Source organism: Aulonocara stuartgranti (assembly GCF_965226115.1).
Source record: "Aulonocara stuartgranti genome assembly, chromosome: 19".
NCBI lineage: Eukaryota > Metazoa > Chordata > Actinopteri > Cichliformes > Cichlidae > Aulonocara > Aulonocara stuartgranti.
In genome coordinates, this window is record NC_138955.1 from 30,927,082 (window position 1) to 30,951,686 (window position 24,605).

The following is a 24,605-nucleotide window of genomic DNA, read 5'->3' on the forward strand; positions in this document are numbered from 1 at the left end:
GGGGTGTGATTTGGCACTGTTCTGGTCCAATCTGAACCAGAGAGGTGTGTTGTTGTTGGAATTCTTTGACAGCCACAGTTTGTCCACATTCAAGCATAAGAGTGTCTGTAAGTGCACTCGGCACCATAATGGCATAGGCCAGTCTTTCTCAAATGGTGGTATGCGTACCACTAGTGGTACTTGGGCTCTCTCTGGTGGTACGCGGGAAATCTCCATTTTTTTTACGATTAAATAGTAAAAAGAAAAGGTCACAGCCAGACTACAGAGTGCTGGCAGGCTCGTTTCCCTGGGCCTTAAAACTGCAAAGGTGCCATGGTGCTGTCACGCTGACGGTAAAAACACTGCCCTTTTCCGCGGTGCCGCGATCCCAGCCACCATCAATGAGTCGGAGGCTCCCGGGAGAATCGGTAGGGGTGCGGGAGATACCGTCAGTGGGTCAGGATGCGATCCACTTCTTCTGCGAGAGGGCGTTAATCCTTCGCACCCAGCTGGCGAGGCCACCTCGCACCAGCAACTATCGGAGAAAGACGTGAGTGAACAGGAATCCGCCGTCATCTACTCCTAGCAAGGACAGCGTGCTCTCCATGAGCTCGAGAGTGGCACCATCACCCAGGCCCGAGAGAGAGAGGAGTTTCACGGCCTGCTCTATGTGAGAAAGGGAGTAGCACCGCAGTAGCGATGTACTGAGCGCGGTGTATTTTCCTTGGCTGGAGAGATCCCAGAGGAGGGACATCACATGGCGGGTGGACAGCGGATCCAGCAAGGCCACCACATTTTGTGTCGTTGGCTGAAACACCACGACGAGTAAACTGAGCAAACTGAGTTTCGACGTACACAAACTATGAAGGAGGGTCGTGAAGCCAAAAATCCGGCAGCTTAACCGCCACAGCAAAAATTAAAATGTACAGCTCTGCTATCACTTCCAACATAAATGAAGACAGAAAACTAAACAGCAAAAGCGTTTGCAGGGTTACTGAAGTTGGGCTAGCCGGTATATAATGATGTGGCTAGCTACACAGCTATAGTTAGCATAACATAAACACAGTGAAGCTGGAGGATGAACGCTAACCTTTTTCCACTCGATAAAAGTTAACGTGAAGGTTCCCGATGGTTAGGGACAAATGCAATTGCATGTCGGGATGATTTAAATGGACCAAACTTCAGTCAGGAGAACAACTGAGATAATCCATCCACAATACAAGGTTAGTCATTAATATACTGCTGCATGGGCTGGGCTGTAGTTACATTGTAAGGTTTTACAATGAATAGAGCTTTAAAATGAATAGTGATGATTAAAACCAAGAGAGGATGACAGTGATCACCAACTTTTTTTAGGGGCTTGTTCTAAATAATTAGAACAAAATTCAAAACATTAAAACATGTTAAAAACACAACAGCCTTAATAAATGTAGAATAGTTTGGACATGGAAGCAGGGTTCATATGTCATCACTTAAAGATTGCATATCCCACCTGCTGTGAATGTTTTAATGCAGTACAGTTGTTATTATTATCACTTTTCACATCCTGTTTATGACAGTTAAAATGAATAACATTCATATAAGAAATAAAATTGCCTTGGGTAAACAGTATGTGGTGTTAACCCTTGTGTGGTGTTCGTATTTTTGTTACTCAGCCAGTGTTCATGGGTCTGGTGGACCCGCTAGAGTTTTGGCTTTCCAAATTAACACTATCAAACAATTTTATGTTAAATTACTCAACAGATGTTTACTTCATCCCAATTACAAGACATATGAACAGCAAACATGGTTAATTTTTTCCCTTTACCTTTGTTAGATCACATTTATGAATTAATGTGCTTCTCGTTTTTCTTTTATATAAAATGTTATAAATAAATCAGTTATAATCAAGTGGAGTGAGTGGAAAGACACAACACATTTACACGTGAAAAAATAATTAATTGTTTAATTTTTCTTTTGAAAAAAACTGAACACGGGTCTCACAGACCCGAACACCATACAAGGGTTAAATAGGCCTATACTACTGTACTTTAATGTCGGTCATAAGGGTGGTACTTTAAGAGCCATATATTTTATGAGGTGGTACTCATTGTGAAAAGTTTGAGAACCACTGGCATAGGTCGTTATGGAGAATCTTTCCATTAGTCTAACTTTATATCCAGGAGAACCAATGTTCCACATCCTGGTTGTGGAGCACTGAATCAGCTGTTTATCCACTTGTGGTTGTGTGCAGGTGTATAGGATGTGGTCAGTGTTTTTTGATCAGTGTGATCAGTGGTTTTTGATCAATGTTCATGACAATTTGCATGTTAATGATCAAGGACCTGACCTCACAGCTCAATTGTTAGCATAAAGTCAGTAACATTTTTTTAAACGGCAACTTCAAATGTAGCATTTCTATGAGGTCAACAAATATACATACATACAAACTGTTTGTGTGCAGTTTGTTGCACACTGAGTCTGCTAGCTTCTTAATGGTCCAAGGAGAGAAAAGAGTACGAGCGAGTACGAGCTAATCCATACATAGAAAAATGAGGCTGACAGGACAGGAGAGGAAGAAGAGAGGTGATATTTAAAGGTAAGGACTGCACAGTAGGAATTTGATAAGCTGAAAAAATAAAGGAAGCATATGATGTGAAGTTATGTCTTTTGATATTTTTGATATACTGAAAAGTCTTGCTAAACAAATTGAGGTGTTTAACGATTTTGTGTTATTTAAAAGGTTGCAAAAACACTCTGAAGTTTAATTTGCCATATTGGAATGGATTTAAAGTGAAGAAAATTGTGTTAGACTGGTGCACAGTGGCTATGGGTTGCATAATGGGGAGCAGACATTAATTTGAATTTAAGTATATGATGCTTAGATGAATTCAGTGAATGTGGTTCACCAACTTTATGTAGTTTTGCTACATAAAGTTGGTATTAGCATGGCAGCTGATCACAGCCTGTACACCAAGAAAAGTTTTGATTCTTTTCCTCAGACTGAGGTAACAGAAAATAGAGCTACTTTTAAAAATTCACCCTTTTTTTTACTCTGCTTGCTTGCTGAGTATATTACATTACATTAATATAGCACGAGGTTCAGTTGGCTTTACATAAAAAACAGCTGGGGCAAATGTTTTCAAAAAGATCTACTTTTACTTTCTTCTGAGCACATTTCAGAGTCTGTTTCTTTGCTTTTTACTTTTGACTTTTACTTGAGTAAAGAATTTGAATCAGTACTTCAACTTTTACTGGAGTACTTTGCAACCCTGTCTGCACTTTTGCCACCTCTGCTGATGCATCAAGATGATGGTCTGTCAGTTTTATACTGGTTTAACTGCAATTCTCCTAACATGTATGGAGAAAAGTTCAAATATAGAGGAACTGTTACAAAAAACAAAACAAAGAAATAGCAGAGTACATGGTAGACAATACAATTTAAAAAGAAGATAATATATTGATATTTACTAATAATAATGAAATACTTGATATGTGCACCATTTTATCATCAGATGAAATTTACTTACAACTCTCCAGCTCCAGTGAACAGGTTTGAGAATCCAGAGGAAAGCGACTGAAGTCCATGTTACAGGCTGCTGTTACTGTTACTCTGTGAGCAAACAATGCACCAATAGAGGGACACAGTGAGAGTAGTGCACACTGTAAATTCACATGTGACAAAATGAAGAATATCAATTTATCAGAAGACAAGTGGAAAAGACCCTCACAGTGACACGGTCAGAACCAGGATTAGAGTTTGGTTGTCATCACAGCATATTTCATATTTCTGTGGAATGAATTATAATACAGATATAATTTGTGCCCCTTCATGTACCACATCATTAGCTGGGTTGGACCTCTTCAGAAATATCTTAATTCTATGTTGCATAAATTCTACAAGGTGCTGGAAACATTGCAGACTTTTGGTCCACATATTGACATGATTACATTTGTCAGCTATATATCCATGATATCCATTCCATCACATGCTCTATTGAATTGAGATGAGGTGACTATGGAGGCCATTTTAGTACAGTGAACTCATCGTCATGTTCAAGAAACCAGTTTGAGATTATCTGGGCTTTGTGACATGATGTGTTACCTGCTGGAAGCAGCCATTAGAAGATGGGCATAGTATAATTGTAATGAGATGAATATGATCAGCAGCAATACTCAGGCAGGCTGTGAAATTTAAATGCTGCTCAATTGATACTAAGTGCCCCAGAGAGCATCATGAAAATATCCCCCACACATTACACCACTGCTGGCAGCTTCTATTGCTGATATAATGCTGGGTAGATTCATGTTGTTTATGCCAAATTCTACAGTGCAAATGTAACAAGAGAAATCAAGACTCATCAGACCGAGAAATGTTTTTGTAGCCTCTGTTTCCTGTTCTTAGTTTACAAGTCCGGCACTTGAAGACACCAGTGCGATATTCTGCCGATATAGCTAATCTGCTTTAAGGTACAATGTGGAGTGTTCAGAGATGCTCTGCTGCATACCTTGGTTTTAAAAAGTGGCAACAAGAGTTACTGTTGCCTTTCTATTAGTTTAAAACTGCCAAGGGGATCATTGGAACCAAACTCCTGAATTTTGACACTGTGTATGCTAGCCGTTTACAGAAGCGAGCTAGCTGCATCATCAAGGACCCAACCCATCCAGGTCACAGACTTTTTGTACCCCTCCCATCGGGGAAGATATATGGGGCAATCAGAACCCACACAAACAGACTAAAGAACAGCTTTTTCCCCAGAGCTGGAGCCTGTGTCACCCCTCCCCCAACACACAATAGCTAACTCTCTCTCTTTTACCCCATATCATGTCTGCTGCTAATGTAAAAAGTCATTTACTGGGCGTTAATGTTTAATGTTTGCACTAAATTACCACACTGTAAATACTGTTATACGTATTATTTTAGACACTTTATGGGACATTCATGTTTGCACTCAACTACCACATTGTAAATACTGTTATATTATCTTATACTGTTTGTTATATTGTAAATACTATTATATTTTCTTTGTTATTTACTGTGCTAAGTGCCTTCCTTTTACTTTATATCTTATACTTTTACTATGGTTATTTATTACTATGCTGCTTCTTGTTTTATTGCTGCTGGCCTCTGTGAGCTACCAAACAAATTTTGTTGTATAACTACAATGACAATAAAGTTCTTCTTATCTTCTTATTGTGTCTTATCTTATCTTATCTTATCTTATCTTATCTTATCTTATCTTATCTTATCTTCTTAAAGCAGTTTAGCCATTCTTTTCTGATCTCTGGCATCAATAAGCCAGCCATAAGTCACCAACTCCCACACCACGTGGGAAACCTCACTGTGTCATGAACATATATTAGAATATTAGTAAATGCATCATGTTGGACCATGTGACTGAATGATATTTGCATTAATGATTTGCCAAACGAATTGGCCAGTCAGTGTATGTGTATTATTCAGTTACAATTGATGTTACAGACCAGCAGGAAATTTAAAATTTAGGAATCACAAGTCACAGTGCTATGGTACATCTCAGTTAACACAGGGTGTATCTTTTAATGACAGAGTATAGAACACATAGAATATGATTTGTTACTATGATTATAACACAACTGCCAATTGTTTCTCATTTTCAGTCTTGTTTTTAATCTCTCTGAGTGTATATATTGTTTTATATTGTCTCCTTTGGGGAGGTTGTTTGCCAACCTCAGTTTGCTTTATTTGAAGTTTGCTTTTTCATGTTTCTCCACTAAGTTTTTTTGTTGTTGTTGTAGTGCATTCTGTTGAATTTTTCCTGCGATTACTAGATTTTTTTCTTTCTTTTGCACCCAAAAAGTCTACTGCATGTGGACCAATAATCATGTGATGCTGATGACAAACAACTCCAGAGGCTGAAGAAGTCACTTGGATGAGTGACGAAACGTTTCTCCCTCTGAAAACGCTACACCCAGTTGAACAGAATCAACTTTTGGGGATTCATTTACCTGGATGATTGAGCATGCATCAAGAGACTTTGTGATACAATTACAGCAGCCTTTATTAGTTGCACTGTGACTTGTTTTAGTATATAATATGAATCAGTAATATAAGGAAATATATTTACTTATAAAGCAAATATCCCTTTCGATTGTTGGAAGCAGGGTGGATTAACATGAGCCCCCCTCTGCTCACTACTTTTCAGGCCTGTTTCACCTTGAGGAAGATGGATCTGATTGGCCTTGTCAGCTAATCCAACTAATCCACTGCCACTCCCTTGTGCCCAGATACACTTTCCTCCAACCTATCCCAATGGCAATGTTCCCTCTAAGCCAGGGGTGTCAAACTCAAATACACAGTGGGCCAAAATTCAAAACTGGAACAAAGTCGCGGGCTAACATTAATATTTATTGAAAAAAAAATCTTCCTCTAGATATAAGAATGAATCTTTTCTTATGGACTCAAACAAGTTTTGCTGAAAAATTGAATATGGAACAAGCAAAGCTTAATACTAAATAATATATATATTAGCTGTATAATACCAGTAGGCCAGCTCTAATAGTAATTTGGTATGGCTTTGCGGGCCAAATGTAATTAGGCTGCGGGCCAAATTTGGCCCACGGGCCAGAGTTTGACTCCTATGCTTTAAGCTGTGCGCTTGCGCACATGTAAAACCAGAGTTATGATAAAAATATATGCAATGTTTGGTTTTCTTCCTGAATACTATCGTTGTTTATATTTACTGCGGGAAGAAACGGTAAAAACGGCGTTTTATAAGGAAAACACTCGAAAGCACTCTCCGCCTGTGAGCAAAACCAAAACCAAAAAACCCCCACCCTTTCCTATTGGTCGAAAAATGTACCATGTCGACCAATCAAAAAATGATATGGCAACTAGGGCTGCCACGATTAGTCGACTAGTCACAATTACGTCGACTATCAAAATCGTCGACGACTGAGTTAATCGTTTGAAGCTTTGTAAGATCACAACAGACGCAGGAATAAGTAGCAGGATTTAAGAGTGTAATAACGGACTGAAACAGAAGATGGCAGCACTGCATGTACAAGGATACCAGCTTCCGTTAAACCCCAGAAGAAGAAGAAGTAGCTCTGTCCCAGAATTCATAGCGCGGCCCTGCTCAGTTTCCAACAATGGCGGCGGCTAGTTAGTTATAATATTACTCTTATTATTCTTTCTGGGTCACAAAATAAACATTTAACATATGTTCAGGCGAGAATGTAACTGTGTAAACCTCAAATATCTGCTCAGTTTATCAAGACACCGCATATTTTCAAAAGCGCTCCGACGTTTTCGGAGACGTCTGTTACCCACTAGCTCGATAGCTAGCCGGGGGCTAGGCTCACTAGAGCTGTGAGAACATCGGACTCCCGGCAAGTCATTTTCAAACCCACCGCCGTCTTTCGCTACTCAGTTAAACATGATATATAAGTCACTTAGATAACTTAAAAATGTTATTTTTTTGGCTTTTTTTAGTATTTTATTTGTTCCTGAGTAAATCGGTTTGGCTGAGATTAAAGTTATAGTTTTTACACAGCTGGATAAACGTCAAGCAGACAGCTGATTATCAGAAGTGTGAGATGCTCAAGAATTTACTCCGGTGTCCCGTTATAGTTTAGATATCAAGGAGTTTATTAAACTTCACCGAAACAATCTGCAAATTTCATTAAAATTTAATAAAGTACCATCTTGTCTTTATTTTTAGTTAGCACAGACCTTAAACACTTAAAGCTGTAAGCTAAGGATAGTTATATAAGACAGATGCATGCTGGTTCAATAAGTTGTAAATTTTACGTCCAATGGATGCATGACCTGATTAGTCGACTAATCGCAAAATTAATCGGTGACTAGTCGACTATCAAAATAATCGTTTGTGGCAGCCCTAATGGCAACATGGCATTTAGTTGTTTAGGAAGGGGGGAAGTTTTAGGAGTGACGGCGGTGTTTTGAGATGTGAGAGATTTGCAACGTTTAGCACAAATCTTGTGTAGTTAGTGTGTAGTGTAGTCAGTAGTTTTGTTGTGTGTGTCAGAACCATGAGGCGACACTGAGTGCTACAGGTGTTACAGCAGTGATACATCTCCTGTTGTCAGGCCTGCAGGTCTCAGGCTGTTGTTCTCCTTTATCTCATAGTGGACAGAAATTAGTTTTTAGAGTGGCACAAATAATTTGTGTGGCATCAAATTTGATGCAAAACACCTGATTGTTCTGTAAATAGTTTGAAATGTTTATTTAAAAAAACGCCTTGGCTGCATTTTTAGGTAAACAGCTGCAAAAAACTTTGTTGTTTGCAAAACTCAGTTACTTTTTTGAAGAAGTAACTATATAATTAAATTGCCCAACATTGGTCATTATATAGGCCCTGCGACAGACTGGCAACCTGTCCAGGGTGTACCCCGCCTCTCGCCCTATGACAGCTGGGATAGGCTCCAGCGCCCCCCGCGACCCTGTAAAGGATAAGCGGGAGTGAATGGATGGATGGATGGATGGTCATTATATACTGTATTTTGCAGACAGAGAGTTACAGGACTCTCTCCCAGACCACAGGCTCATACTCATAATACAAGTCAGAGCTTTAAAAAAATAAAATAAAAATGCATATATATATTTATATTTTCATTATAAGTGGGCTAAAGCAGTTAATTAAAAGTAGTCTAACATAAATGTAAATGCTGTAATTTGATTATTTTAATAAACCATGTAACTTGGATGGATTCGATGCTGGCGTGACCACAGTGGTCCAAGGGACCGCTCTGGGAATTTGTGTGTTCGCTCAGACACATGAAAAATTAGAGGGAACATTGCCCTATGGGCTCAGCTGCTGACTTTGAAATTCCTCCCGGCGGTGCCCCTGCCAGGCAAACAGTGAAACATGGTGGCATATGGCACAGTGGCCCGGACCCCTTAGCCCTCTGTTGTAAAAACCCTTATCACATCACATGGCCCTTCCAGCCAAGCTGGTGCTAACCAGCCCAAGATCCATATCGAATAAAACTTTCATTCTAAATGACTTTATGTCCAGCTCCAATTTGGATTTCCTGTTTGTGGTAATGAAGTGCATGAAGTGTTTTACCATGCCATTATATGATGCAACTGGGACTATTTAAAAGCCACTTTGTGAATCGCTACCATATCATGGTCAACGGGTTTGTGTGTCCCAGGAGCCAAGCCCAGGGAGGGTGGCAAGGGCAAGTGGGCCTTAGTCCATGGGGCCTGGCTCGGCAGTCTGAAAAGGGGACATGGGACCACCCTCCTATAGGCCCACCACCCACAGGAGGAGCCATAAGATTTGGGTGCAATGTGTGCTGGGCACTGGCCAGGGGCAGATACCCTGGCTGACTGATCCCCCAGCTATTGAAATTAGCAACTGGGACATGGCATATCACCTCTCTGGAACCAAACTCCTGGAGAGGGGCTTGACTGTCTCAATCTGGAGTTACCCTTGGTGAGAGGCAGCGGGCTGGGGTGGGTATCCTACACCCAACATACAGGCTTGCTGCCTGTATGTTGGGGTTTTTTCCTAGTGGACGAGAGGGTTTGTTGTCGGGTTGGTTGAGGAATGGGTCCTGACTGTTGTCTGCATTTATGTGCTGAAAGATGGTTAAGAGTACCCGGCCTGTGCTTAAGGGTGCTCCACCTGGGGACTCTGTTGTCCTACTGGGAGACTTCAACACTCATGTGGGCAACGACAGTAAGACCTGGAGGGGCATGAACGGCCAACCAGATCTGAACCCAAGTCGTGTTCTGTTATTGGATTTCTGTGCTTCTGTGTTTGTCCATAATGAACACCATGTTAGAACATAAGGGTGTCCATAAGTGCACATGGCACCAGGACACTTTAGGCCGCAGGTCAATGATCAATTTTGTAATCGTATCATCAGATCTGCAGCCATATGTTCTGGACAGTCGGGTGAAGAGAGTTGCTGAGCTGTCAACTGATCACCATTTAAGTGGATAAGGTGGCAGTGGAAGATACTGGGTAGACCTGGTGCGCCTAAAAATATAGTGAGGGTGTGCTGGGAATGCCTCACATGTTTTTTGGGTGGCTGCAGCTCAGGAGGTAGAGCAGGTCACCTACTGATTGGAAGGTTGGTGGTTCAATTCCTGGCTCCTCCAGTCTGCATGTCAAGTATCCTTGGGCAACATACTAACCCCAAGTTGCTCTACGATGCATCCATCGGAGTGTGAATGTGGTTAGACAGCACTAAGTTTAGAGAAAGTGTGTGGGTGTGACTGTGGCATGTTGTATGTAAGAATCAGTCCATTTACCATTTACCATGTCCAGCCAATCTCAACTGCACTGAGTTGCGGTCGCAAGGTGATTGGGGCCTGTCATGGTGGTAACTCCCAACCAGATAGTGGGAACCACAGGTGAAGGGAACCGTAGAAGGAGTCCTATCAGGCTTGGTTAGCCTGTGGGACTTGGGAGGCAGCCGATACGTACCAACAGGCTAAGCGGGACGCGGCTCGGACAGTGGCTGAAGCAAAACTTGAGTGTGGGGGAAGTATGGAGAGACCATGGAAAAACACCTTTGCACTGCCTTGAAGTGATTCTGGCAAACCATCAGGCGACTCAGAAGAGGAAAGCGGTGATGTACCTGCACTGTATATATTGCGGGTGGAATGCTGCTGACTTTGACTGAGGACATTGTTAGGTGGTGGAAGGAATACTTCAAGGACCTCCTTAATCCCTCTGACATGTCTTCCCTAGAGGAAGCAGAATCTGGGGAAGAGGGGGGACGACTTGCCTATCTCTGGGGATGAGGTCAATGAGGCAGTTAAACAACTCCTTGGTGGCAGGGCCCCAAGAGTGGACGAGGTTTGTCCTGAGTTCCTGAAGGCTGTGGATGTTGTAGGGCTGTCTTGGTTGGCACGCCTCTACAATGTTGCGTGGAGATTAGGGTCGGTACCTCTGGATTGGCAGTCTGATGGTTCCCATCTTCAAGAAAGGGGACCGGATGGTGTGCTCCACTATAGGGGGATCACACTCCTCAACCTCCCCCGTAAAGTCTATGCCAGGGTGCTGGAAAGGAGAGTCCGTCCGTTAGTCGAAACTCGGATACAGGAGGAACAATCCAGGTTTTGCCACGGGCGTGGAACACTGGACGAGCTCTTTGCCCTCTCGAGGATAATCGAGGGGGCATGAGAGTTTGCCCAAACAGTCCATATGTGTTTTGTAAACTTGGAGAAGGCATTTGACCATGTTCCTCTGTGTGTCCTTTGGGGATGCTTCAGGAGTATGGGGTTTCTAGCCCAAGACCTTGATCCAGATAGCTGGCCCCGCACCCACTCATTTCCAGTGGGTGTTGGACAGAATTTTTATGGACAGAATTTCTAGGCATAGCCAAGTGACGGAAAGCTTCCACTTGGGTGGTCTCAGAATCTCATCTCTGCTTTTTGCAGATGATGTGGTTCTGTTGGCTTCATCAGGTGATGGCCTCCAACTGGCACTGGAGTGGTTTGTCATGGTGAAGTGTAAAAGTGAAGCTTTTAATTTAGTGGTTGGTCTACCTACCTACCCTCACAAGCTTTGGGTAGTGACTGAAAGAATGGAATTGTGAATACAAGCATTGCCGTTTCAGAGCAGTTTCTCTGAAGGGTGGCTCTCCCTTAGAGATAGGTTAAGAGGTTTGGCCATCTAGGAGGGGCTCAGAATAGAGCTGCTGCACCTCTACATTAAAAGGAGCCAGTTGAGGTGGTTCGGGCATCTGACCAGGATGCCTCCTGGGTGCCTCCTGGGTGAGGTGTTTCAGCATGTCCTACCTGGAGGAGGTCCCGGGGCAGATCCAGGACACACTGGAGAGATTATGTCTCTCAGCTGACATGGGAGCACCTTACTGTTTCCCCAGAAAAGCTAGAGGAGGTGGCAGGGGAGAAGGAGGTCTAGACTCCACTCCTTAGGCTGCTGCCTCTGCGACCCAAGCCCCAGATAAGCGGAAGAAGATGGATGGATGGATTTAAAGGAAATCCGCTGAATCCTCGAAACCTTAAAAGTGAGTAGTGTGGAATCAGATATGGTCTGAAAATCTCATGCTTAGAAATCCTGGTTTACTTTATAACTTCTGTCTGATGAAGTAGCTTTTGGAGGTACATTATGAGTTGAAAGCAAAGTGACCATGATTAAAAACTGACTAAAAAGCAAATTATATAATTTTTATGCAATTTTTGTGAAATTATGGTGAAACCTGGCCGGCCATCCAGGACATGTTCCCTGTTTAAATGCCCACCTAAGATTTTAATTAGGGCTGAACGATATATCGCATTTGCGATAATATCGCGACATGATCAAGTGCAATTTTCTAACCGCAAAGGCTGCGATTATACTCTGGACATGTCCAAATTCATGGGCTGCATCCTCCTGAGGCCGCATTTGTAGACCGATTACGTCACAGCGACGCGCCGAAGGCTGTCCAAATTACTACCATATCCCAGAATTCATAGCGCGGCCCAGCCAAACTCCAGTTTCCAGCAATGGCGGCCGCTACTAAGTTTTAAAATTACTCATACTAATCTTTCTGGGTCACAAAATAAACTTTTAACATATTTTCAGGCGAGAAAGTAGTTGTGTAAACATCAAATATCTGCTCGGTTTATCAAGATATCCCATATTTGCAAAAGTGCTTCGACGTTTTCAGAGGCGTCTGCTACCCACCAGCTCGACAGCTAGCCGGGAGCTCGAGGGTTACTGATGCGGCCGAGAACGGCACAACTCCCGGCACATCATTTTCAGATCACCGCGGAGTTTCGCTGCTCGGGTTAAACGTAGTCACTTAGACAACCTAAAAATGTTATTGTTGGGCTTTTTTCAGTGTTTTGTTTGTTCGTGAGTAAATCGGTTTGGCTGAGATTAAAGTTATTAGATTAGATAAAATAAAACTTTATTAATCCCCCGGGTGGGTTCCTCCTTGGTTTTCACACAGCTGACTAAACGTCAAACAGAAAACTTATTAAACAGAAGTATGAGACAGTCGAGAATTTACACCAGTGTCTGGTTATATTTTAGATAGCAAGAAGCAGACGGCCGAGTTTATTAAACTCCACCGAGACAGCGGTGACGCTAATCAGAACTAGCCTTCTGATTAGCTAATCAGAAGGCTAGACCGTCCAATTTCACGCCTTTAAACTTTAAAGGCGTGTTTGTGTGTGTGTTTATACAATTGCTATTATGTTTGCACTTTATGTGTAATGTTACTGACTGCAGAGATCAGTAAGATGTGTGTATTTTTTATTTATTAGTTTTATTTATTTAATATTATTTTTTAATTGAATGACTGTCTAGTAGTTCACAGATGTTGAAAAACTGAGTGTGGTAAAGCCACTGATTTTTTTTATGTATATTTCTGCAATCTGCACATTGTACTGACTTTCATTTTAATGTTTACACCAGGGTTCCTTGTCAGCACTTTATGCTCAGATGTTTGTAAGCTAAAAATAAACTATTGTGTATGTTCAAATATACTGTTGTGATTGAAGAAGTTAAATAAAAATGTCAGTCATCAATTCATGCATCACCTCATGTCATCATAACAGAGGTCTGTCTTCCAGGAAAGAACAGTTTAAAATTAATGTAATATAGTATTGGCCATACTATATGATGTATTGCTTGTCTTTGTTTAATAATACAGAAGACAAAGACCTTAAAAAATAATCGCATATCGCATCGCAATCGCAATATTGGGGCAAAAAATCGCAATTAGATTATTTTCCATAATCGTTCAGCCCTAATTTTAATTAACCTGAGGCATAATTACTCCACCAATGAGATCTATTGATGTTTGAAAGGAAAATTGCAAAAGCTTCCAGATCGCTTTTCAAGAAACTTGGAGAGGAATAATTTGAATAATTCAATTAAAAAATACAATTGGAGGCTGATTCAAATATTGATCTGTCAATAAATCAGATGCAGAGATTCTACAGACCTCAGGCTGTAAAGCACATGTCCATCAGGAAAGACCCGGAGCATGATATTGTCAGTAGTCGTATCGTGGATAAAGGATCTCTTAGAGTGGACAAAGAAGACATCAGGGACCCAAATCTTCTTCACCAAACGGCCATCAAACGTCATACTCTTGTTGGTGCTGCTGGTGAAGGACAGACGGTCATCCTTCCAGTAATGTCTCAGATACAAGGTCATGGTGAAGTCCTGGTGGAGTTAAAGAGTGTAATTAAAAGACTGTAAATGTGGAGATTATGTAGTGACTGAGTGAACGAAACACAAACATTTACCAAATTCTAATGTACCAATTGCACTCATCAAGCCATGCCAATTTTCTCATTAAATAATCAAATTGAGAAAGCTACAGGCATTCCAATCCCTCTGTTGCTTTTGTGTTAAAAATATCATTGGCACCAAAGGAAAAAAAGAAAAAATATATTTCCAAGTTTTATGGTAAGATGTATATCTCAGGCATACTAATAGAGAAACAACAACACTAACAAACAGTAACAAAGTGATTGACTCAATTTCTTTAATATCCTCTTATACATGAACCCACAAGGTATTTATCATACCAAAGCAAAAGTTTAAAGTGTAAGGGAGTAACCAACACTGGTTTTAAAGTAGATCTCGGAAAACTCTATATTCTAATGGTTGTTCAATGATACACCCCTCTGCAACCCATATCTATCTTGATTTTCTATTGTTTTTTATGTTGGCAGAAATCAATTTTACAGCAATTTTATTGTTTTAAAAGTATTAATTTCTGATCCTAACACAATACACCTACATTGTACTTGCTGACCTCATATTAAATTTGTATGTAGACTATGTTTCATTTCTGTTTTCATATTTAATGTTTTCTTTCAAACCATATATGTTATGTTTATGTTTGGTTTTAGCTTATGTTCAAGTTTTCTCCTTGGGATGAACCAGTTTTTGTCTGATGGTGTGGCTAGGTCTGAAGTGTACTGGGATGTCGTGCTTGGAGAACATTCTCCTGATTTTCATGGATAGATCTTTTACATAAGGGATAACATGGTTGTTTCTCTCTTTTCATAAGTTGTTTCACATGTTTTCTTTCACCCAACCTCAGCTCACTACCTTGGTAACAGGGCTGCCTCTTTGCTCTTTGTGGTGTGTAGCCAGCTTACCATATCAACTTCAGAGATGCTGTCCAAGCTCTCCACCTGAACATCCACTCCAACAGGGATTGCAGGACCTGCCAAACAAAATTCCATCATGACCAAATACTGTAGTAGACTATATAGCCTAAAAACACACACATCAGTAGGGATGGACATTAATAATGATTGATAACAACTGATTGCATTGTCAATATCACTTATTGATTCATTTCCTTACGGATTCTCCATGGCTCAGCTTTGAGCATCACCACCATTGCTAAACAACATAGACCTTGCATCTGTTCAAATTAATTGCATGTTGTGTGGTCAAATGTTTGGGCATGTTGAAGGCATTTGCCTTTTTTGTTGTGATCAGTGTTGGGGTCATTATTCAAAAAAGTAATTATTACACATTTTAAACAAGAGGAGTCATTACATCTACGCCTGTCCTATTTGGCCAAAAGGTTACGCCCACCTGTAAAGGAACAAGTACTGGTGGGCAAAATCTCTGGCTCTCTCAGTCCTCTGCACCTCATGATTCATGGGAAGACCCACTCTGTCCAAGCGCTTATTGATTTGGGTGTAGAGCAGTGTTTCATTGATAACTCCCTGGCACAAAAATGAAATATTTCCAAACTCAGCCTCGTGCCATCCAGGTCACAGTTTGAAATGGTCAACACTTGCTCGATGTCACTCTTAGAACCAAACCCAAACCCTGTCCCTTTCTAGTAATCACACAGAGCGTTTGTATGGCATTATTTTTGTGCCTCTATTCTGAGCGCACGTAAATAATTTTTGCAAGAACAAATGTTGCATTTTGAGGAGAAAATTATTTTGAGTGAAAAAAAGCTTAATTTGAGCGAAATGTAGATAAATCCAGTGGAGTGGTTTGGTTTTAAATATATTAAAACCAACGATGGTCTTAAAAAAATGATATATTTTACAATAAAATAAAATAACATGCTAACCGAAAATGGTTTTAGCTAAACTTTGGACAGTGTTTCCGGAATGCAGTCAATAGCGAGCCAATTGGAGACCACAACAACCAATCAGAATTTTTGCATCCAAGTCTGTGAGTGGTTGGTTTTGTGGCACATTTATAACGGAGTACAGAAAGAGTTGAGCGTGCAGGGAGCAGAGATGTTGAGAGCTGGAGCGACACTCTGAGAGCAGGTCCACAGATGTCTGTCAGCACACAGAGCAGAGATCTGAGCAAGAGCAAATGCCAACAACTGAGGGAGAGGGCTGTAATTGTGCATGTATATGGATAGTAGCAAACACTGAAACACATTTCTTGCACGCAGCAATGAATTTTCTTCACACAAAATATTCTCCTTAAAATGCAATATTTTTACTTGCAAAAATTATTTACGTGCGCTCAGAATAGAGGCACAAAAATAACGCCATAGTTTTGGGCCATCCTTAGCTACAACTACACATCCCCTGTATCGATTGGAGAAAGGATTGCATCTCCTGTTGAAGTAATGACTTCCACATGAACCATCTAAAATCTGTTACTCTGTCCATTCCATTAGCACTCTAACTCCATCACTGCCTCTCCTGATCTGGCAGAGGTGTCCAGGAATCATCTGGCTCTGTCTCTTCCCCCTCACGTATGATTGGAGGAGGATTCTCACTTTCCTGCAACCTCTCCTCCAATCTCTTTTGGTGACCCACACTAATTAGGGATGCTAGAGAGTATGTTTCAGTCTATTTAACCTGTGTGAAGAATAAGTCTGCTAGTTCCCCTCCTGTAGGCCTGCTCAAACCCCTTCCCACTCCAGGGTGTCCCTGGTCTCACACCTTTCCTTAACTTTGTGACTGGTCTGCCTCCCTCAGGTTGAAACACGGTAATCCTCACAATAGACGATGGAATATGCCCACAATTGCCCGACTACCTTGCCCCCCATCCTGTTCCCCTTCGAGGTCTCCCTGGGCTACTACCCACCACTCTTTCCAGTAATAGAAGGTCAGCACACAGTCCCGTCTGCACAGCTGCCACTAAATCAAGATACTAGCCCCCCTTCGAAATCGAGGCAATGATTAATCCTGTCTCTGCTCACCCGAAGTTACCCTGCAATATGCACGTACACAAGGTTTTCCATGTCTCCCAGCTCAAATCATACCTCTTTAGACATCTGTCCCCACCAGTGTTGGGGAGTAACGGAATACATGTACCACCGTTACGTATTTAAAATACAAAATATGAGTAACTGTATTCCGTTACAGTTACCGTTTAAAAAGGTGGTGTTTAGAATACAGTTACTTTGTTGAAATAAATGGATTACACTGCGGTACTTTCCTGTTTCATATTGTCACGGGTCAGGACTGTTTGGTTTTGTTTGACAGCTACGTTCTGTAGTTCCAGGCGGCAGTGTTACGGTTGCCATGGTTACAGGGTGACGCTCTCGCTCTGCGTGTTTCCTGGGTGAGAGAGCGCCTTTTTGTTGTTGTTGTTGTGCTAAGCTAATAGGCAGAATGCTACAGCTCTAAAGAATGTAGCATCATGGGCAGTGTAGTCCGTGCTGCAGGGAGAATGGACTGCCATACCCGTTATGTGTCTGTGAGCGAGGAGGGAGAAAAAGGGGAGTGGAAAGGTACGAGTTGTCATCAAGCAAAAACGGGAGCTGGAAGCATGTAAATATAATAATAACCACTGCAGCCAAAAAGAGTGCCTGACGAGCCCAGTTGTAAGTAAGCTATTAAGACTCGACTGTACACCGTGTTCGTGTTTTCCTCCGAAAACAATAAGTTCTGTTGGAGCAGCCTTTCAACGCCTCTCTCTGTCTCTCGCAAGCAGAGTTGACCCAGACAACAAAGTAAAGCTATTTTTCAGCTACGAGCCCGACACGGAACCGTATTAGTCAGAGGTCCCTTTACTACGGGTTCGGAACCGCAGACCTTCAGTAACAGTAATAAATCACACAGCAATAGTACATTCACGTAGTTGTAAAATGCATGATAATATGTTAAGTAATCCAAAGTATTCAGAACACGTTACTCTCATTGAGTAACGTAACGGAATACGTTACAGAATACATTTTAGGGCATGTATTCTGTAATGGAATACATTTTAAAAGTAACCTTCCCAACACTGGTCCCCACATATTACTTTTCTTAAAAAATAATGCATTATGTTACTCAAAGGAGAAAGTAGTTCATTATATTACTCATTACATTACTTTCATTTTCCTGTAAAACAGCTGAAAAGCATTGTCTCATAACTACCATTTAACAATAGATGGTAAATGGCCTGTATTTGTATAGCACTTTTCCTGCTATCTGCTGGTCCGGATGTCTGTACTATTGAGCCTCTGCACAAGCTCTGTCTGCAGCGCTTCACCACCAGCATAGACTCCAAAGACCCTCTGGTAATATCTGATAGTTAGGCTATATTCTGACCATGACCTCTCTTAGAAGATGGACATTCTAAAAGCCAGAGAGTGTCTGCAAGACCTCAGGTAGTATAGAGGTCTATATAAAAACAGCCCTCGGCGCCTTTGCTGTTAACCTTAGTAAACACTTTCCTGTTGACTTTGTGAGCTCAGTCACTAATTTCAAGTTTTACTGAATACACCGTGAAGTTAATTCGGGTCTGTTTCAGACTCGGAGAGTAGCATAAAGTAGGGTTTGCTTATTTACTAACAACTTGTGACAGAGAAATCATTATGAACTGAGCATGCAGCATTCTGCAGTTTCAGTCATTTCAACCTTGTGTTTTGACAATCAGTGCTTTTTGTTTGTTTTCTTTAAAAGGAACAATGTATACAGTGTGGCAATGACCATCTTTCATATACAGTTTGTGCCTCAAAGTGTTTTTCCGCCACATATTTCTGTTGCCATTAACTAGACCAGTGGTAAATGGTAAATGGCCTGTATTTATATAGCGCTTTACCAGTCCCTAAGGACCCCAAAGCGCTTTACACATCCAGTCATCCACCCATTCACACACACATTCACACACTGGTGATGGCAGCTACATTGTAGCCACAGCCACCCTGGGGCGCACTGACAGAGGCGAGATAGAAACCAAGGCTACAGTCCTACAAACTAACAAAAATCCTTATCCTAATGAGGAAACATACATGATCTTTCTCTTAGTGCTTTGGTATGAACACAAAACTGACAACAAAAAGCAAAGATGACAACCAGCACAAAGACACTTCAAAGTGATCGCCACAGTGATTCTACTGTAGAAACATGAGCAGGTAGAAACAGAAGCTGCATGGGGAGTAAGTGAACTAGGGCTGCAGCTATTAATTATTTAAGTAATCAAATAATTTATTGATTATCCCATATATTAATTGAGTAACTGGATAAGAAGCACTTTTGTCTTATATATATATATATATATATATATGTATATATATATATATATATATATATATATATATATATATATATATATTAGGGGTGCAACGATACACAAAATTCAAAATTCACGGTTCGGTTCGATTCGATACTTTGGTGTCACGGTTCGATATTTTTTCGATACAAAAAAAATGTTCATGCCTTTTTAATTTGTCATTTATTAAAATTATAAATATATATTTTAACTCAAAAGTACAGTTTTTAAATTTAATGTTGCTGAAACAAAAGTAATTAAAAAAATAAATATATCTCAGGGCTCTCAAAATTTCAAAATCCCTGGTAGCCCTTCGGGCAGGGACTCTTCAGTTTTTGGTAGCCCAAAATAAATGTAAGTGGCCCGAATAAAAAAGAGAGCAATTTTTTGATTGATGTTTTGTTTCCTGTTTTGTTTCCTTTACAATATTATACTTTAATGTATAATATTGTAAAGGAAACAAAACATTAATCAAAAAATTGTTGAAAAACAAATTACAACATTGTATAAAAATTACAATCATCAACTCAAATACTTGGTTCTAATTGAACAGAAATTTCTATGAACTTGTAAGAACTGTGTAGGACATGAATCCGTCTGTGTCAGATCCTGAATTTGAAATTTCCACTGAAGTCACGGGTAAGAGACAAGTGGAACCAAGATCGAGGCCATTTGCTTTTTGAAGTTTGCAAGGACTGCTAAATTTTGCCATGGTAGTTCACTCTTTGCAACATAGTAGCTGTTCTAAACAGATTTTTTCAGGTTTATTTTTAGTCTGTTATTTGCAATTGGTGTTTGTTCTGGGAAAGATATTGCAGACTGAGCAATAATGCGTTTCTTGCATTTCTCATGGGTTCTAATGGGGGCCTTTCTTAAAATGACTGGTCCCAGTAACAAAGGCGCTTGTCGACTCAGAAATCGAGAGAAAACCAACAACACACCCAGCAGAACATTATGTTATTTACACGGGTGCACATAAGTGGTCCGCATGTGCGCATTCGCTGTCAAAATAAAAGACGCACCAGATAAGAAGTTGCAACGCGCGTTTGCGTCCATATAAAGGCAGTGTTTTTGTCCTAGAGTGGGATTTTCACGGCACATTCCGCACCACATCTCTGTGCGTTCATCCTTTGTTTGAAGCCAGCTCACCTCCTGCAACCACTTTTCCGAGAATACGCGCTTCTTTTGTGGTTGGGACTCCTTCTGACATTTCTTTGGAGGTGGAGGAAAACCAAAGTAATTGCTTAAAGGAGCTTCTTCGACATCTTTAAGAGTTTTAAACAAATGTCTGTCCTCCTCCAGAAAATCTTATGTATGCAAGCACGCGTTGCAACTTCATATCTTGTGCGTGGTTTTTTTTTGACAGCGAATGTGCACCTGCGGACCACTTATGTGCAGCCCCGGTTATATAGCTCGTCATATTGCAGCCACAGAAATTCTTTTGTCCAAGAAACCATAAAGCTGCACTTTCTTTTTGCCTTATAGTCTGATTTGTCATAACTTTTCCATTTTGTGGTAAGCTTTTCTTTGGCTGTCACTTCTTCACCCTGACCTGTCTTATTTGGCTCAGCAGAACTAAAATATATATACTGCTACTTTTACACACGGACTCACATAAGCTCAGCGATTCTCTGCGCGATCAACCTCTCACATGTTTAAGCTGCGGGAGATTTCACTTGTCATGTTTGCATAGTAAGCTAACGATTGATAAAACGATGTCAGAGGAATTGGTACGCAAATTATCATCACTCACCAATCAGTGCTGTCGCTCTCTATACACAGTTCGCGATTGCAAAGTGAAAGCAAAAAACAAGCGCAAATTCAAACGCGATTTCAATATGTCACATATTGACAGTGGCTCACCGATGCCAATGACATAATTACCCAGCTACATTTCCGAAAGAATGCAAAAGCATTGACATATATTTTTCCTTCCTACAATAGCCCGATGGGCAGGGCAGAGATAGATTTTGGTAGCCCGACTGGAAAAATTGCTAGCCCCGGGACCTCGGGCTAGCGATTTTGCAAGCCCTGTATCTGATTGAGGAATCACTCATCTTTGGAAAAGAGAGTTTATTACAGAGAAATGGCTCTTTCCAAAATAAAAGCTATACTATACGCTTCTTCTGGGCTATATTCTCAGCAGCATATTGTAGCGGGTCAGGGCTGTTCGGGGTTCTGTTTGTACAGTTATGTTTTGTTTATGTTGCCATAGTGACGGGTGACGCCCTCTCGCTGCGACGGTGTGTCCTTCCGGGGTCAGAGGGCGCCCTGTGTGTTGTTGTTGTTGCTGTGCGGTTGCCGCGCTCAGCAGTTAGCTAGCGGCAGTGTTCTTCTGCAGATGTCAATAAACGGCTGTGCTCCCTGGCTAGCTCGCGGGAAGCAAGACCAAAGACACCTCCGTCTCCTCGTTGTCTGAGCTCGCCACATTGGTGTCAGAAGTGGGATGATGGTGGCACCCCATGTTCTGACCCGAGTGACTTTTCCCCCGCCGGTCGTGACCGGCCGGTGCGCCAAAAGAAGGCACCTGGACATTTGCAAAGTGAAAGCAAAAAACAAGCGCAAATTCAAACGCGATTTTAATATGTCACATATTGACAGTGGCTCACCGATGCCAATGACATAATTACCCAGCTACATTTCCGAAAGAATGCAAAAGCATTGACATATATTTTTCCTTCCTACAATAGCCCGACGGGCAGGGCAGAGATAGATTTTGGTAGCCCGACTGGAAAAATCGCTAGCCCCGGGACGTCGGGCTAGCGATTTTGCAAGACCTGTGTTACAGGCATGGCCCTTTAAGGATGAAGCCTGATGGGAAATGTATTCGGGATGTGTGTAGCGGGACTGCCTGGTGTGTGTGTGTGAAGAGAGAGAGCGGAGAAGGGGGAAAGTAACGGTTAGCTACAGAAGAGACGAAAAGAAAATAAATAAAAGGAATATAATAACTCCCTCGACAGCCAGAGTTGTGTCGGCGATGCTCGCTGTGAGTAAACTGTTTCAGCCCACTGTACGCGGTGTTCGTGCCTTAGAGAAGAAATAAAGTTCGGTGAAGCAGTTTCCTACGCCTCCTTCGATCTTTTTGCTAGCGGAGTTGACCTGTATAGTAAGCTGTTGCTGGCTACGAGTCAGTTACGGAACCTTCAAGTAACTGCCAGAGGTTTCCTTACTACGGTTCGGGGCCGCGGATCTGGCGCGGTAACACCTGTATCTGATTGAGGAATCACTCATCTTTGGAAAAGAGAGTTTATTACAGAGAAATGGCTCTTTCCAAAATAAAAGCTATACTATACGCTTCTTCTGGGCTATATTCTCAGCAGCATATTGTAGCGGGTCAGGGCTGTTCGGGGTTCTGTTTGTACAGTTATGTTTTGTTTATGTTGCCATAGTGACGGGTGACGCCCTCTCGCTGCGACGGTGTGTCCTTCCGGGGTCAGAGGGCGCCCTGTGTGTTGTTGTTGTTGCTGTGCGGTTGCCGCGCTGAGCAGTTAGCTAGCGGCAGTGTTCTTCTGCAGATGTCAATAAACGGCTGTGCTCCCTGGCTAGCTCGCGGGAAGCAAGACCAAAGACACCTCCGTCTCCTCGTTGTCTGAGCTCGCCACATTGGTGTCAGAAGTGGGATGATGGTGGCACCCCATGTTCTGACCCGAGTGACTTTTCCCCCGCCGGTCGTGACCGGCCGGTGCGCCAAAAGAAGGCACCTGGACATTTGCAAAGTGAAAGCAAAAAACAAGCGCAAATTCAAACGCGATTTTAATATGTCACATATTGACAGTGGCTCACCGATGCCAATGACATAATTACCCAGCTACATTTCCGAAAGAATGCAAAAGCATTGACATATATTTTTCCTTCCTACAATAGCCCGACGGGCAGGGCAGAGATAGATTTTGGTAGCCCGACTGGAAAAAATCGCTAGCCCCGGGACGTCGGGCTAGCGATTTTGCAAGACCTGTGTTACAGGCATGGCCCTTTAAGGATGAAGCCTGATGGGAAATGTATTCGGGATGTGTGTAGCGGGACTGCCTGGTGTGTGTGTGTGAAGAGAGAGAGCGGAGAAGGGGGAAAGTAACGGTTAGCTACAGAAGAGACGAAAAGAAAATAAATAAAAGGAATATAATAACTCCCTCGACAGCCAGAGTTGTGTCGGCGATGCTCGCTGTGAGTAAACTGTTTCAGCCCACTGTACGCGGTGTTCGTGCCTTAGAGAAGAAATAAAGTTCGGTGAAGCAGTTTCCTACGCCTCCTTCGATCTTTTTGCTAGCGGAGTTGACCTGTATAGTAAGCTGTTGCTGGCTACGAGTCAGTTACGGAACCTTCAAGTAACTGCCAGAGGTTTCCTTACTACGGTTCGGGGCCGCGGATCTGGCGCGGTAACACCTGTATCTGATTGAGGAATCACTCATCTTTGGAAAAGAGAGTTTATTACAGAGAAATGGCTCTTTCCAAAATAAAAGCTATACTATACGCTTCTTCTGGGCTATATTCTCAGCAGCATATTGTAGCGGGTCAGGGCTGTTCGGGGTTCTGTTTGTACAGTTATGTTTTGTTTATGTTGCCATAGTGACGGGTGACGCCCTCTCGCTGCGACGGTGTGTCCTTCCGGGGTCAGAGGGCGCCCTGTGTGTTGTTGTTGTTGTTGTTGCTGTGCGGTTGCCGCGCTGAGCAGTTAGCTAGCGGCAGTGTTCTTCTGCAGATGTCAATAAACGGCTGTGCTCCCTGGCTAGCTCACGGGAAGCAAGACCAAACGACACCTCCGTCTCCTCGTTGTCTGAGCTCGCCACATTGGTGTCAGAAGTGGGATGATGGTGGCACCCCATGTTCTGACCCGAGTGACTTTTCCCCCACCGGTCGTGACCGGCCGGTGCGCCAAAAGAAGGCACCTGGACATTTGCAGGACTTTGTGTGGGGTAATGGGGTCGTCGGGGACGACTGACCCCTTAGGTGGGGGCTATGTAGCGGGTCAGGGCTGTTCGGGGTTCTGTTTGTACAGTTATGTTTTGTTTATGGTGCCATAGTGACGGGTGACGCCTTCTCGCTGCGACGGTGTGTCCTTCCGGGGTCAGAGGGCGCTCTGTGTGTTGTTGTTGCTGTGCGATTGCCGCGCTGAGCAGTTAGCTAGCGCAGTGTTCTTCTGCAAATGTCAATAAACGGCTGTGCTCCCTGGCTAGCTCACGGGAAGCAAGACCAAACGATACCTCCGTCTCCTCCTTGTCTGAGCTCGCCACAATATTAAACATA

At 42.2% G+C, this 24,605-nt stretch overlaps 1 protein-coding gene across 1 annotated transcript in view; it reads right to left on the reverse strand.

Moving 5' to 3' along the window:
* gabrr2a (gamma-aminobutyric acid type A receptor subunit rho2a) overlaps window positions 1–24,605 on the reverse strand; it is a gene marked incomplete at its 5' end in the record, with an annotated part of 82,264 nt that overhangs the window by 21,958 nt on the left and 35,701 nt on the right. The window contains 3 exons of the mRNA XM_082515770.1: window positions 3,489–3,571; window positions 13,876–14,099; window positions 15,047–15,114. Of these exons, the coding sequence (XP_082371896.1) occupies window positions 3,489–3,571; window positions 13,876–14,099; window positions 15,047–15,114 (375 nt within the window). The remainder of the gene's footprint in view (window positions 1–3,488; window positions 3,572–13,875; window positions 14,100–15,046; window positions 15,115–24,605) is intronic.